A 16,260-nucleotide genomic window follows, 5' to 3' on the forward strand; every position below is an offset into this window, starting at 1 on the left:
AAATGAACTGAAAATATGAGTCATAAATACTCTGAACACGTTAATCTGATAAATTCAGTTCTAAAAATCTCAGCTCTTGTAGCCTTAAGAATCTGAATTTTATATTGAATTACATGTCGTTCATAAACTTTTATCGACAACTGTAAGCAAATTTTCATCCTGGATCGTTCAATAAAAATGATTATTCAGAAATGAAATATTTTTCATGATGATCCACGATAAATATTATTATCTTTTCATAGCATTTTAACATGAGATTTTTTTTTCTCCTTCTATTGAATTTCACTTTTTGGAAAATAAATTTTTACATGAAGATTGAACTTGCAATTTAGTTAACAATCAGATTGAATAATATGAACCAGACCGATAAACAGACAATTCATGAGAATCAATCATTTCAGGGTGAATTTAACTTGATAGGATTCTACAGTTATCTTCAGACAGATGAGAAGCAAGAAAAACTCAACTCAACTGAACAAAGAAGATGAAATTTTCTCAACCCATTTATTTGCTCACAATTATGATGAATATTATTACAATGTTTCAAATTACTCTGATAATTTAATTCTCACTTGATTCAATTAGGTGAAAACAATTAAACGCCAAATAATACAGTTGATATAATTTTGCTTGTAAAAATATATTAGATAGATTCATGTTCAGTTCTGATAACCCTGGTTGATTTTATGAACTTTTTCATCTTGGAAGAAAACAAAACCATGATGATCATGTTGAGTGAATGTTCAATTTTATCATCAACTGAAAAACATATTGTTTCATATTCAGAATCAAAAGGGAATGAAATTATTGGTTCAAATTGGAATCAGAATTTTATATCCTTAACATGATGATGATGATGATGATGATGGTGGACCCATAATGATGACGATTACCATGATTATCATGGAGAGGTAAAAGCTGAGTAAGATAAAGAGGATGTTTCAAGTTCAAAGGAAATAAAATGAAATATGTTTCATGATTTATTCTGTATTGAAATGAATACACGTCTTGAACTTGAGGCTTGAGAGAAACGATAACTTGAGAATGAGATTTCATGAGAAAGAATAGATTTGCTCATGAAAGAAAATGAGAATCGTCTATTCTCTAGACCAGAACCAAACTGAATATTATCATGAATATCTAAGAATATTATTCATATTCTGAATAAAAGGGATTCATATAAGTTTCATCGAATAAAATATTTCCTCCTTCGTTCTTATTCCTTATCATCATCATCATATTACTCGAAGAGAAGTAAAAAAGTTCTGGTTGATATTTTCTCATGTTTACACTTCCCCCCACCCTGGAAAATATATATTACTTGAATTTAGAATTTTTTTTCTTTCTTCTCTTTTGTTCTAAATTTAATATTCCATTTTGATAAACTAACTACTACACTCGATGTATTCTGAAAACTTTTTGATACAACGCTTCTGATGATTTGCTATTCATTGAATAAATCATGCTCTTTCATGGTGATGATCAGAATGGTGACAAGATGATTATCATTATTATTAAAGTTTCAAGAATTGATAATATAATAGACTTGAATCATAATAATAGATTCAGAATTTTTCATCAATCCATCCATGGGAAATATCATAAAGGTTATCCTCATGTTCAGTTTTTCATGATGGTCATCATATTGATTATTAGTTGACATTTTTCTTGATGATAACAATTAGTTGACAATCATAACCATCGTCATCATCATTTGTTGATCATTATTGTTTACATTGAAATGTGATTAATATTAAAAATTGATTATATTAAGTTTCTTTGTGTGTGTGTGTAATCAATACATTATATTATAACTGTCACTTTGAGCTAAATATTGTTTATTATTATCATTATCACCCTGATAGGTGATATTATCATGTTGGATTCTGGTTCATCATTGGTGATTATTTATCATCAATCAATTTCACATTTACTTCAACTGATCAAGTAAATAAAATAAGATTAGGGGATTGAATTTTGATTATAATCGTCATGATAAATAAAAGTGTATATGGTCAACTATTGATGGTCAAGTTCTGAATACAGAGTAAAGATCGAAGAGGGAAAAAAGTTCTGATCTCTTATTTTTTCTTCTTCCTTTTCTGGTTTTCTTTTTCTTGATAAAGAAGATCAAGTCTGGAATGTTAAAGACGATGATGAGAAGCTAAAGGATGAAGATGATAATTGTAAAACAAATACGAAGACAATGGAGGAAGAGGAAAGAAGATGAGAAGATGAGAGGAAAAAAGTTCCAAGATGAAGGAATGTTAATGTTATTTTCATTGCATGGCTCATTATCTAGCATCTCTTATCATCCCTTTATCGTCTTCATGTTTATCCTCATTTTCATCTTCATCATTTTGACCTCCAAATTGAATCGAGACCATTTAGATAGATGTTAAAGATGGAGAAAGTTACATGGGAACGAAGAGGAAAAAGTTTCGAGAGAATTGATTAGAATCTAATACAATAGAGATAATAGATGATAATCTTTATTTTAAGTCGAAATGAAATTAAAAATAATGATTACAATCAATGGAACGTTAAATCAATTATCATGATTAGAGTAATAAAATAGTCTCCAGTAACTGCAACTTCCTTCAATTGTAAACTTATCTCTATCTATTTCTTGGTGTGAAATAATTATCTCCATGAGATGATCATGAAAATATAAATATTCTGAAAGAAGTTGAAATTATTTCTCAAATAATTTGATTTTCAACTTTTGAATTCCTAAGTAATCAGATTATATTTGATTTCTGAAAGTTTATTACTAATCAGATTCTGTTAACTTTTATCATGAATCCCTTACAGAACTGGGGCTAAAATGGAGAGAGAAGAAATAAATTCCTACCATGTAAACACCATGTAGAAAAATTTATAATGATATGAACTTTTTTCCTTTCAAAGTTAATTGTTAACATCAAATCAATCTCAAGGTTGGAAAGTAAATTCCTGATACTTTTGGACTATTTTTTGTTTTCTCCATGAAAATGATCATGAATTTAAAAGCTACTCTATCAATATAGTTAACTAATTGTCTTGCCAATCAAAGTCAAATTTCAAGCTCAAATCTGTTATCTGATTAATTTGCAATTTGTTGATTAGTTGGACATGTTAATTGACTAACTAAATTAAGATGAGCAAAAAAATTAGAACCAAACAAACAAGAGATTAGATCAAAACTTTCTAATTCCTTTGAATTCAGTCCATTTCGATAATATCAGAACTTTTTTCTCTCCGCCTCTCTCTCGTTCATCTCAAACCTTCATGATAGAATACGGAAAAGATTAATCTTGGAATCTTGATTATAATTATCTTTCACTTGGAATTTGTGTTAATTCAGTTACGCCTTCCAATTATTAATACTCAATGTTAATGATCAATGGGCGGAGGGGGTGGAAATTAAATCCTTTGGAATTGATGAATTTCATTTACAGCATCAAATTATTATCACAAAGATTAATATACGATTTTCCTGAGTTCCATTTCATTCAGTAATTATTATTATGATGATTTTCATTCATTAATATAAATCCAATCAGATTAATATGTTTCATGTTCTCAATCTTATTTTTTGTTTACTTCCTTATTCTGATGGTTTATTTTTTTTGTTCTGGTTAATCCATCAAAATCTTGGAGAATCTTAATTTCATGTTTCATTCAAGTTTTCACCCACTCCACTTATCTGATCCATGGGGTTTTCAAGCTTATGATTTAATCAGAACGATGAAATAAAAGGAACACAAAAAAATGGAACAAGATTCATGATAAAGGTGAAATTGAACATTTTCATGATAAAGATAAAGGATGATGATGATGATTATGATCCACATGATAAATATAATATAAATATCAATCATTTGATGAAAATTTCTGCTGAATTCATTATATTTATGAATGCTGGTGGTGGGTTGTTGGTTCACTGGATGATAGACAAATTAGCTTAGATGATTTTCCCACTTTTCACCATGAGCAGAATAAAAAATGAACGAGGAAAAGAAGAAAAAAATTATTGTGTCAAGATTAAAATCTAATGAAAGATATTGTACAAAATTGTATTTCTTTTTTGCTCCTTCACCCATTTACTCCCATTATAATTTGAATACATGTCACTGGAAATAATTGAATATATAAAATGTTAGAAAATTTCATCATGAAAACAACTGAATCAACTATGAAAAAGACTAAATATTCATGTTACAAGTGGATTTTCAGTTCCATACTCTGTCTCTGTCTCTATCTCTATCTCTCTTCAGGGTGATTCATTAATCAAAATTATCTTCTCACTTTCATCCAGAAAATTTACCTTTCGTTTCGCTCTGAATGAGAGATTTTTTCCTTCTACGAAAGAGATGAGCAAAAAAATCGGTTACATTGTTGTGTGTATACGATTTTCTTTCCATCATCATGAACTCTGAACATTGTCGTTCATTAGTCTCATGGTGAATGATTTTGTTTCATGAGTCAAATGCCCTTAATACTGGATGTACATGGTAATTACTCATTATGGTGATGCTCAAATTTCAATCTCCACGGAGAGAAACTTGAATAACATTGAGATAACTTCTCTCATGTTAATTGTTTATCACTGTACGATTATCGAAATTTTGATTCAATTTTCTAAAATTATAACAGATAAACACATGAAATCAGCTGAGTCTTAACCGGTGGAAATTGAAATTGACTGGAAAAGGCGGTCAATTTGATTCGTTGCTCGTAAAGCTCATCAAGTGAATCTTTTCATTTAATATCACACTTTTGTTTCTATTCAGCGAATCAATTATTTGGAATCTGAACTAATCAGGGAAAATCTGATTCTTACTTTGAATAGTTGAATGATAATTGTATATATTTCTTTGCATTTACATTACAAATTGTATGTAAATTTGTTTGTAACTTGAAAATATTTCCAGTTTCAAACATTTCTGTTGATTGCTTTATCTTTTTACCACTCAAGCAAATGATTTATTCAGAATTGGAATCAATTGGAACAATGGAAACTAAAAAGGCGAATAGGAAGAAAATATGATAACAGAATATAAGAATTAAATTCTCAAAAGAAATTAATAACTCACCATAGTTTATTCATCATGAGAAGATGAATAGAGAGACAAATTCTGCAATAATAATTCTGATAATTCTGATAATAGCGATGAATATATCACAATTTCACCAATCAACTTACCAAATGAATTATCATGAGCATCAGTTAACGATTTTGATAACAATTAATTATCAACTATAATTCCAATGATAATAATAGTTAATTAATAGCAATTTTGATGATAATATACAGGCAATAATTAAAATGTTTCATGAAATGAAATTGATATTTTTCATGGTCTACTAATGAGATAACCATTTAAATTGTCAGAGTAATTGATTGATGATCAATTGTTGTAATAATGATTCATTCAACATTTAATAACTGAATTAACAGTCTTTATCTAACTAACTTTCATTCAGATATTTAATCACAGTAATCAAAAAGATATCAATTTGTTAATAGCATGATAATAATAACCAGTGAATGGGAACAATAAAAAAAAATAGTTTTAAATTCAGTTGAAACTATTCAGAGTCATGATGACTATTAATATCATCGTTTTCATGATAAATTGCATCATGATTTTCAAGAGGTCCATTGAAATTGTATATTCATATTCAAATGGCTGATGTATATTACATGTAATCGTTTCCATGATATTAATTCATCTCAGTATATTATCATCATTGAAACATAAATCACTTGAACAATTTACAAATTGGATTGAATTATTTTATCATCTAGTTAACAAATATAGTAAAATGTTAAACAATATAAAACTCAATTGTTGACACTTTTTCAACAATCTGATTGAATTACTTTCAATATGATTAATAAAGTTTCACCATTGAGATTGATTTTAAATCTGATTTACAATTGAGACCTAAAATCATTTACTTAATCATCACATCAATGATAATGATTCATGATAATAATAATCTACTATTGGTAATAATTATCATCAATGATACTTAACAGTAAATTGCTGGTTATTATTACATTAATTATCTTTGATTATCTTGATTGTTTCAGCTTACAATCAGTTGATGATCAACTTTCATGTCCAACTGAAAATAATTCATTTACTTAATGATTATAATTATGATTATCTCTTAATCTGATTATTATTATAACTTTTTTCCTTAGTTGGCAATTTGATATTTTCATTTAATTCTTGGGTGTGTTCAATGTCATAATCAATTAACTGTTAATTGTGATAATTAAACTTTCAACAGTTAATACAAATTAAAGGTTGATAGTCCTTCAAGAATTTTGAAATTTAATCAACTACATTGGATGTTTGTTAATTGTTATTGACTTTGTATTGAAATTGTCACATTGAAACCATACAAACAATTAAAAATTGACAAAATTTAATTGCTCATGTAATGATCATTTAACTATCTTCATTTATGGTACAACAATTAACTGTTAATATAATTATTAAACAATCAAGCGATTTAATTGTTTCGAGGAAAAAAAAACTTTTTTTTTCACTACTTTTCCTCCCACTTAATTTGTCTAAAGATAATTAATACTAATTGTTATCATAATTAATATTCAATTAGCGTTTACAGCTATTAGATTCATAGAGTAATATCATTCTCATCGTAATCAGCTTATTATTAGTACAATTAGATGATGATTAACGATATTAATAATAATAATAATTGTTTACCGTTAGTTTGTTTCAACAATTAGTGATTTGATTAATTTAATGATGAAATAACCAGAAAAGATCATCAAAGTAATTGAATTATATTTAATTTAATTTAATAATTTTGGACGATGATACAATTGTCTTGCTATTGGAAACAAATGATTTTCTTAATTTCAAGTTAATCAAGCGATTGGGTTTTCAAATGAATTATTATCATGATCTGATGATCAACAATGATGATAATCATGGTGACGATAAACAATCATCCTAATAATCATCTTTACTGTCCTAGTTTTCTAGGTCAATTGATATTAGAGGCTTGTGATTGAATAAGATATCAGATGATTTACTGGAATTGGATTTCAAAGAGAAACTATTGTTTTATCAGCCAACAATTTATCTTCATCATTAATTGCATCCATTTTCTAGTAGATTCAATTAATTCAGATTAACTTTTCCATCGTAGTTTTGTCTCATCATCACTTTGAGTTCGCAAACTTTTCATGATTATAATTCCGATTGGATCCTAATCATTTTCATCTACAATGTTGATTCTCATCTTCTTGATAATAAAGTTCTTATTGTCTGATTATCCTTTTCACTTTATCATCATCACCATTCTTCATTTTATTTATCATCTTTTCTTATCTTCATCTTAAGCATAATCATCATTTTCTTTCGTATCAATTTAACATTAATCTCGAAATTTAAAGTTAAAAGCGAAGTGAAAAAAAGTTCTAATCGAAACCATCAAAGTGTCTCTTTGACATTTTTCTTTTCTCTATCTATCCAATATTCATATTCCTATTTATCTTTATCAATGATTCCAATTCTCTTTCGATAACATGATCTTTTCGTGTTTCACATTTGGTTGGTTGTTTTTTTTTCGCGAAACTCGAGAAATGAATTGTTGATTGATGAGAATTTTCTGTTCCTTTTTTTCCTTTTCTCTCTTCACGTTTTACCGTTATTTCTTCATCACTTCATCTCTCTTTTCTTTTCCTCGAATGAATTTTCATTGGAAGAAAATTTTTGAGTTTCGATTTATGACTCATCCATTGAACCGAACATTAAATGAACTCGTGCTTATTTATCCTTCTTGGAACACATTATCATCTCTTTTTCAACTCTATTATCCCCAACATCTCTTTAAAAAACAATCATCTATTCAATAAAATATCAAGAGTGAAAAAGAAATGATAAAATGTAAACTTAACAGAAAGTTCTGTACACAGTCTCCATCTAGTGATAGAATTATCAACTTTTCTTTTCAATTTCTTTGATTAAATGGAAATAAAAATTAATTTTCAACGGAAAAGTTTAACGATTTGATTAATAATAACAATCTCTCTCTCTCTCTCTCTCTCTCTCTCTTTGTTACAATTAAATAGTAAATTTATTGACATTCAAATAATAGACAATGAAAGTTACGAAAAAAATCAAGTTTTTTACATTGAATTGGGTGAACCAATTTTGGAATCTGGTGAGTTTGATTGTTAGAAGATATTTAAGTTATTGATTAATTGATTGTTTTGATTTTATCTTTGATTCAATAGATGAACCTGAATCTCCAAAGTCAACATTATCACGCCAAGAGAAAGAGATCGCTCTGCAAGGTCGCCCAAAGTTAGGAGAAATATCGAAAATCGAAATTCGAGTTAGAGAAAGTAAAGAATTTAAGGTAATTAGCTGATTACTAAAGTCGAAAAATTGAAACTAAACTAATTAAATAACAAAAATTTTTCCTTCTCCATTATTAGAATACTGTTGATAAATTATTCCAAAAAAATAGTACCTCAATAATGGGAGCCTCATCTTGGTGGGATCAGTTTGTCGAAGCGATAACCGTGAGTCCAGGTAAGTGATTTAATCTGATATATTACTAATCTCTCAGCTAATATTCAACTAAATCAATCTAATTAATCATGCAACTAGGTGACGATGATGGTGAAGATGATGGTGAACAAAAAATGCCCTCTTGCTCAGATTATGTTATGCACTTTATAACTTTATTTTGGAAAGTATTATTTGCTTTTGTACCACCCACAGGTAATTATAAAAATAAAACTGACCAGTGTCCAGTAAGATTATTATCAGAATTAACCTTGACCTTGATATGTTTACAGATATTTGGGGTGGTTGGGCCTGTTTCGTAACAAGCATTATTGTGATTGGTGCCTTGACCGCAATTATTGGTGATTGTGCTTCCCATTTTGGTTGCTCCGTTGGTTTAAAGGACAGTCTAACGGCCATTTCATTTGTCGCTCTTGGTACTAGTGTACCAGGTCAGTTGAAGATTTTAACTCTTTAAGTCACATTTTCTTGTCCAGAGTTGATCGTAACCTTTTTTTTCCGCCCCAATAGATACTTTTGCCAGTAAAGTCGCCGCGATAAATGATAAATATGCCGATTCGTCGATTGGTAATGTAACGGGTTCTAATGCAGTTAACGTTTTCCTTGGAATTGGTATCGCTTGGTTCATCGCCGCTGCCCATCACACTTGGCACGGTGAAGTGTTCCGAGTTGACCCTGGTGATCTTGCCTATTCGGTGACACTTTTCTGTATCTGTGCCGGATTTTGTTGCGCTATCCTACTACTCCGACGTTGGGTAATCATCGGCGGTGAGCTTGGCGGCCCTATGGCCTGGAAAGCGGCTACGACCATCCTATTTGTTTGCCTGTGGCTTTTTTACTTACTAATGGCAAGCCTTCAAGCCTATGGAGTGAAAACTTTTTAGTAATTAAATGTTTTTTTCATTTGGGAAACGAAAACATTAATCCTCTGCCAGTAATTGTAATTGATTCTAAATTGTTAACAATGCCAACCAATTAATCATCAAATCTTGCGGTAAAATTGCCAAACAATTAAGCCAATACTGTTTATTATCAATTCAATTACATTACAAAAACAAAACAAAAAAAACTCAATCAAATTGACAACTAACGACAACGACAAAGATGATCAGCTAATTGTTAACCATTTAATTGATTATCTCCATCATCATCATCCTCATCTTCATCTACTTAATCATCTTCATCTTTAACTTTAATTCAAATTGAATTGAAAGTTTGGTTTAAAAGAATCGAATCAAATTTAATTTAATTTCTCTCTTTCTTTAATTGTAATTGCTGATGTTTGTGCAACATTTTCAAACTGATTGCTGATTGTTAATTTAATTGTTTGGCTTTGAGAAAATCTTTTTTTAAATTGCAATTGTCTGGAAATCTATTACAATGGCCAATTTTCATCTTTAATCATCTTCATTAACAACAATTAAATTGTTATAATTAAGTCATTACTTTACTCTCGTTAGTTTGGACATTTTTTAATTCAAAAAGTGGACATTGGTCAAGCAAAAGTCCTGGAAAACTTTATAAATCAACTCGCTCATAATTATCATGAAACCAGATTAAAGGAAATCAACTGATTGATTAACTAAATTACTGAATTAAAAGAGAGAGAGAGAGAGAGAGATTAACAATTAACCTCAAAACAATTTGATCAATTGCAATGCAATTAACTGCTCACTGCCTGATATACAATATAATTAATAAATTTTCATTAATCAGCTGTAATTGGTTTTTAATCATCATCTTCATCATCATAAATTGTTATTAATTACCAGAAATCATCTTAATTGTTATCAATCTGTTTTAAAATCAACTTTTGGATTAAAATAATTAACTCTTCCTATGGTTTCATAATCATTTTCAAATTGTTCACAATTAAATCATGATTATCATAATCTTCCAATCATCGTCATCTTCATCATCATCAACAAACTCATCTTTAATCATCACAATTAATTAATTATCAATTTACCTTTTTTGAAAGTTTATCAACAAATCCATCAAATCGTAAATCTCAATTGAACTGAATTACAATCAAGAAAAAAAAACTAGTTAATTGTTTCATCTTACTGATTAACCTTTTAATTAAATGAAATACTATATATATATATAATAAATAATAGTGATTGTACAATTAAACTAATTAATTGTTTAATTATGATTAATTCAATTGAATGTGTGAGGAAAATTGCGAGTTGATTTAAATGAAATCAAATTGTAAACTAATTGTTTCATTGATTACAACGATCATTTAAATTAAACAATTTCAATTAATTAGTGACAAATTGTAATATTCAACAGCGAAACAAATTAAACAAAACAAACAAATTGTCTCTCTCTTAATCATAATTAACTTTAATTCAGTTTGATTAATATACAAATTTACCAATTCGCTAATGAGGCCTTCCTCTTTTCAATTGTCTTCTCAATGTGTTAGCCAATGATTCAACTATTGACAAAAATAAATTGTTACAATTAAACAAAAAAAAAACAATCGCTAATTATTAATCATAATCAAAATGGAAAAAAAAATTAATTGATCATTTGGACAATTAAAATTTTCACCGAACTTCAGTTGATATTCTGATCGATAGATGGAGCTAGTTGACTTTTTCGAGAACTTGATGACAATAATTAGTTGATTAGTTGATTATAATTAGCAGAATGTGATTTCTGTGTGAGTAATTAAATCGGAAACAGTTAATTGGTATCCATGAGAATCATTTATGGAAATATGAGTTGATACAGAAAAAGATTGAGGTAAAGTTTAGTTGCCTTTTTGTTACCCGATAATTTGAATATTTGTTCATATGATTACAATTAATTATTGAAGCTTAACAACAACAATTAACAAGTGATCCGAGTAAAAGGAAACAGCAAATGAATACATAGAAAATTTTAATTACTGTTGATCACGATTTCTATCCAATAGTTTACCTCACTTTCCGGTTCAAGAATCTAAGTCATTCTTAAGCATTTCTTTCATCGTAACAATCAACTTAATCATCTCAACATGATGATGATGATGTTGATCATCATTAAGATTTATTATTATCACAGGTAACACTTTGTTAGTTTATTGTATAATTTTCAATCCATTGATTTAGTCAACAATTAGCTTAACAATTACCTAGAAGATTCAGTTTCAAACATGATTGAATTGTTGAAATGTTCAGATTCTCTCACCATCATTATCATTATCATGAGAATTCAGTTAATTATCAACTATTAAGTATTCAAATGATCATCAGACTGATTTTAAATTTAAACTAATACAATTAACCCTTGAAAAAACAACAGGTTGAATCCAACTACAATTAAATCAATCATCAAACTAATCATAACATGAAAACAAAATTATCGTCAAACTAATGGATCAATGATCAATTTTAACGCTTCAAAATTTATCAACAATTAACCATAAAACATGAAGACAATTAACTTTGAAATAATGGTGATGATTAAAAAGTATCACAACAATTTCAGTCTAATTAAAACTTAACAATCGGACAATTGCTGTTAAATAATCAATATTGATCTTAACTATAATAAATATTAACAATCAATTGATCAACATTATTATTAGATTAATGATTAAGCCACGTGTTTACTTGTATCTAAATTAACATGGGAATTGTAATAATATCAACTGATCAACAATTTACATCTGTCAATGGATTAACAATTAATGATTATCTAATATTACATGTACAAGGGTCAAAGGAAATGTGATTAAATTAATCATCATGTAGTAACAATTTGGTTAATTGTGATTAGGGATAAAAAAATTTTTCCTCTTTCATATTATGAGTTATCATATATTAGCTGGTGGATTTGTAATATTATCCAATTTATTATATTAAATGTACTATGATGATAAGTGATGATTAATAATTGGATTTAATTCCCATAACATGAACCTTTGAAGATGGTGGGTAGTGGGTGGTGGGTATTGACCGGGTGGGATTTTCGAGCTCATATAGACATATGAATATATATAAACAATTGACAGATGGTGTCGCCCTCTTGGCTGTTTTCTAGCATTTTGTCAAACAAAAAAAAACAAAGAACTGGGAGTTTAATTGTAATGCTTTTAATCCTGTTGGGAAATTATCATTGGATGAATTTTGGATTATTATCAGACTGTGATGACAAATTTTTGCTGTTGATTATTAATTCAAATCATCAGAGAAATTGATTGCAATTTAAATAATGACACAAAAGTGTATGGAAATTGCTACAAGAAAAACATTAATCAGAAAATTTTCTCCAATAAGTTTTGCTTTTCCAAAGGTAATAAATTATTTACCTTCTCTCTCTCTCTCTCTCTCTCTCTCTCTCTCTTGTATTATTTATATTATTGATCATTATTACTGATGAACTTGATGATAAGATGGATAATATTGAGAGAATGATGAAACATTGAGCCTTGATGCCCTGAGGAAATGAAATTGTTTACTTAAGAAAGACTTTCATGTTAAGGGTTCAAGTTGCCATGGAAACCCAAGTGATGAGGATGCTTTTTGTTTTAAAGAATCTTTTTACTTTTTTTCATTAATTACTGTTGATAATTTTTTCTTTGATTGTTGAAATTATGTTAAATTCAGTCTATTTGACAAAATAGACGATTGTTGTTTTAGTACAACTATTATCAGGATGACATTTGTTTATCATCATCATCATACTAGGAAACATATGATAAAGTTGAAAGGATGAGAAGCAAAAGATTAGATTAGAATTTTTTTGTTCTCTTTCTCTTCTTCGCTTTTTTCTCGATGACCAAAGGTTTCCAGCCTCACCCTTAAGCTTTTTTCATCTTTTATTATTATTTTTTCTTTCTTTTCTTTTACTTTTTCTCGTATGCTGACCGGAAGTTGACAAATGTTGACACAAAATGGTAACATCAACAACAAAGTCCAACCAATTCAATTGTATCATCAGAATAGCAAACGAACCAGTGGCTTTCAAATACAAATGGTTACCATGTTTTTCACTGTGAAATTTTCAATCTGGTTAGTTAATTGTGATCATTATCATGATCAACTTTTCAATTTTTCCTCGTGGATACAAATTATCAGTCTCATCAACACCGATTGCTATCTAATTGTGACAATTAAAGGCCATTGATTCAATATAATTAATGACCTTGTCTCTTGTCACCGATATTGTTGATGTTTGTTTTTGTTTGCGTTTTGAGAAAAAAAAAGTCCATGTTAATTTGCTGCTTATCTGTTTCCGGTGAAAATACATGATGATGGTGATGATCTTTATGGAGTCTAATGTAATTGCAAGAGAGACTGTGGGAGATAGAGTAGGAGGAGGAGGAGAAGGTGGGAGTGGGAAGTCTTAGAGAGCCTCCGGAAGTTGATTTGATGAAGTAAAAAACGATGAGCGCTCAGAATAGATCAGAAGGAAATAGAATAGAGAAAGAGAAAAATTCTGAAGATGAGAATGAAGATGCAGATGATATCGCAGATGATGATACAGATGATGAAGATAACGATGAAAGGAGGATGTAAAAGTGAAAGTTGAACAGATGATGAAGATGAAAAAAACGTAGATTCTACTAATAGTAAAAGAGGAAGAAAAAATTCTAATAATATTTATATAAATTCCTACAATCACAATCTAATTAGTTATCAATTGTCGCACTAATCATTAGGATTAACAATCAAATATCTATCAATACACTTCAACTAGAAATCAATAACATAACAATTAAAAAAAACATCGATGAACAATCAAAGTCGTGTAGCTTAAATTGAACTTGAATTTCATAAAAATTGATAATTTATCGTTAACTTTTACAAATCAATGCTGAAGAATATCAATTATTAATTAGTCGAGATGATTAAGTTTATGATATTTTAGACTAACAACCGGAAACAAGGTAACAACTGATTGTGAATATTAATTACGAGAAGAGCAGCTTTAAAATGGCTGAGAAACAGTTTCCTAGTCATCGAATTGAACAAAATTAAGTTAACTATTGAGTTCGGATGAAAACTTGGCCTTCGAGTTGAGGGACTACCTGTTGACCGTGAAGCTCATAGAACCGAAAAGATTATCGAACTTGTATATTAGAAAAAGACCAAATTAGAACCGAAAGTTTCTCTTTTCTTCTTCTTTTTTATGATAATTATCGTCATCATCTTTCTCATCTTCACTTTATGTATGTTCATATGTTAACACTTAAGTTTAACATCTAATAATCGGAAGTTGGATTCGCATCAATCGCTGCTCAACGGAAGTTGTTCAAATATGTTCACCTTATTTCGACTATGGATTTATAAAGATGATGATGATTCTCATCATGATGAAGGAGAAAAAAACAGCATAAAAATAGGTAATCATTTAAGTTTAACTTCGTTTCGCTTTACACCTTTTACACAATCAACTGATTCCATATTGTTTATGGATTTCCCTTGTTCACCCAATTGTTGACATAATCAGTTGCGATGCTAATTAATGTTAATTGTAATCAATGATCGTTGACAAAGGTAAATTTTAACCTCTCTCTCTCTTTCGAGCAATTAAAATTCATGAAACATCAAACAGAAGAAACAAAAAACACGAACCGGATCAAGTTAATTGTTAAAGAAATAGTTACTTTCCTAACCACAAGTAACTCACAACGGAAGTGAAAGCATGTGTAATTTTCATCCTCATCTTCAGCCTTTTCCTCTCATCATCTCTCTCTCTCTCTCTCTCTCTCTCTCTCTCTCTCTCTCTCTCTCTCTCTCTCTCTTTATTATGAGAAACAGCGACAGATGAGAAATGGGTGAGATGATAACTTGGATTCCTCTCTCACTAATACTCACTCTTGTGTTACTCCCTCACAGATGATGAAAAGACATCGGGAGTCTCTTGATCAATAATAAACAAATGCTCTTGAAAATGGTTCATTTTAATTTCTTAGGTAACTTGATTGGTCTTGAGTTAATTATATTAGTTAATTGAGATAAGATTTATTAGTTAATCATTAACATTGACATAGATTATTATCCTTTTTTTTCAAGATGATTATCATCCTCATCTTCATTATCCTTTATCAGTTAAAGATGCTAAAACTTTGCTCAACTCTAATTGAAGGGTTAGTTAAATATAACAATTTGATTTACTAATACAATTAACTTTCAAAGCCTTTCATTTGCCCTAGAACTTTTATCATCCTTATCCATCATCTTCATCTTCTAGGAAGATAAACAATGAGAGAGAAATTTTCTTTCTTCTTTTCCATGTCAAGGTTACCTGGGTTTTCAGGTAAAAGTCATCATTTGTCTTCCTCTTCCTTAAGATGAACTTGTTTGACTTACTCTGGACAACAATTAACTGATTGCTCGATGAGCTGTTATTATTGAAGAGATCAACAATCTAAATCAAGCCAACAATTAGCGATCAACTTTAATCACAAATCTTTCACAACTGATTTTCAAAATGATTAAATCTTCATCATAATCAATTGTTTAATCATTAGATGATACTAATTGTAAATTAATTAGATACTTGGATCAGAATTAAGTTGGTGATCAATTAAATTGCCTTATGTTGATCCAAATTACTGATTAGAATATAAAAAAAATTCGAAAAATTTTTTTTCCCTTACAGTTCTATCTTTAGAACTTTTATTTTGTCAAAATCGATGCTCGAAGTAATTTTCACATGAAATTATCTTTTCATGATCATCATCTTCTTCCGC

General features: G+C 28.9%; 1 protein-coding gene across 1 annotated transcript in view; it reads left to right on the forward strand.

The window, feature by feature from the left end:
• The window catches only part of LOC128395449 (sodium/calcium exchanger 3-like), a 58,832-nt gene extending 48,417 nt beyond the window's left edge, over positions 1 to 10,415 (forward strand). Inside the window, 6 exon segments of the mRNA XM_053355877.1 lie at positions 8,102 to 8,193; positions 8,267 to 8,391; positions 8,471 to 8,567; positions 8,646 to 8,759; positions 8,837 to 8,995; positions 9,075 to 10,415. Of these exon segments, the coding sequence (XP_053211852.1) occupies positions 8,102 to 8,193; positions 8,267 to 8,391; positions 8,471 to 8,567; positions 8,646 to 8,759; positions 8,837 to 8,995; positions 9,075 to 9,448 (961 nt within the window). The 3' untranslated portion in view covers positions 9,449 to 10,415.
• Positions 10,416 to 16,260: the final 5,845 nt, after the last annotated feature.

This window comes from Panonychus citri, unplaced genomic scaffold (genome assembly GCF_014898815.1).
Source record: "Panonychus citri isolate SS breed McGregor unplaced genomic scaffold, ASM1489881v1 Contig00141, whole genome shotgun sequence".
NCBI classification, from domain to species: Eukaryota; Metazoa; Arthropoda; class Arachnida; order Trombidiformes; family Tetranychidae; genus Panonychus; species Panonychus citri.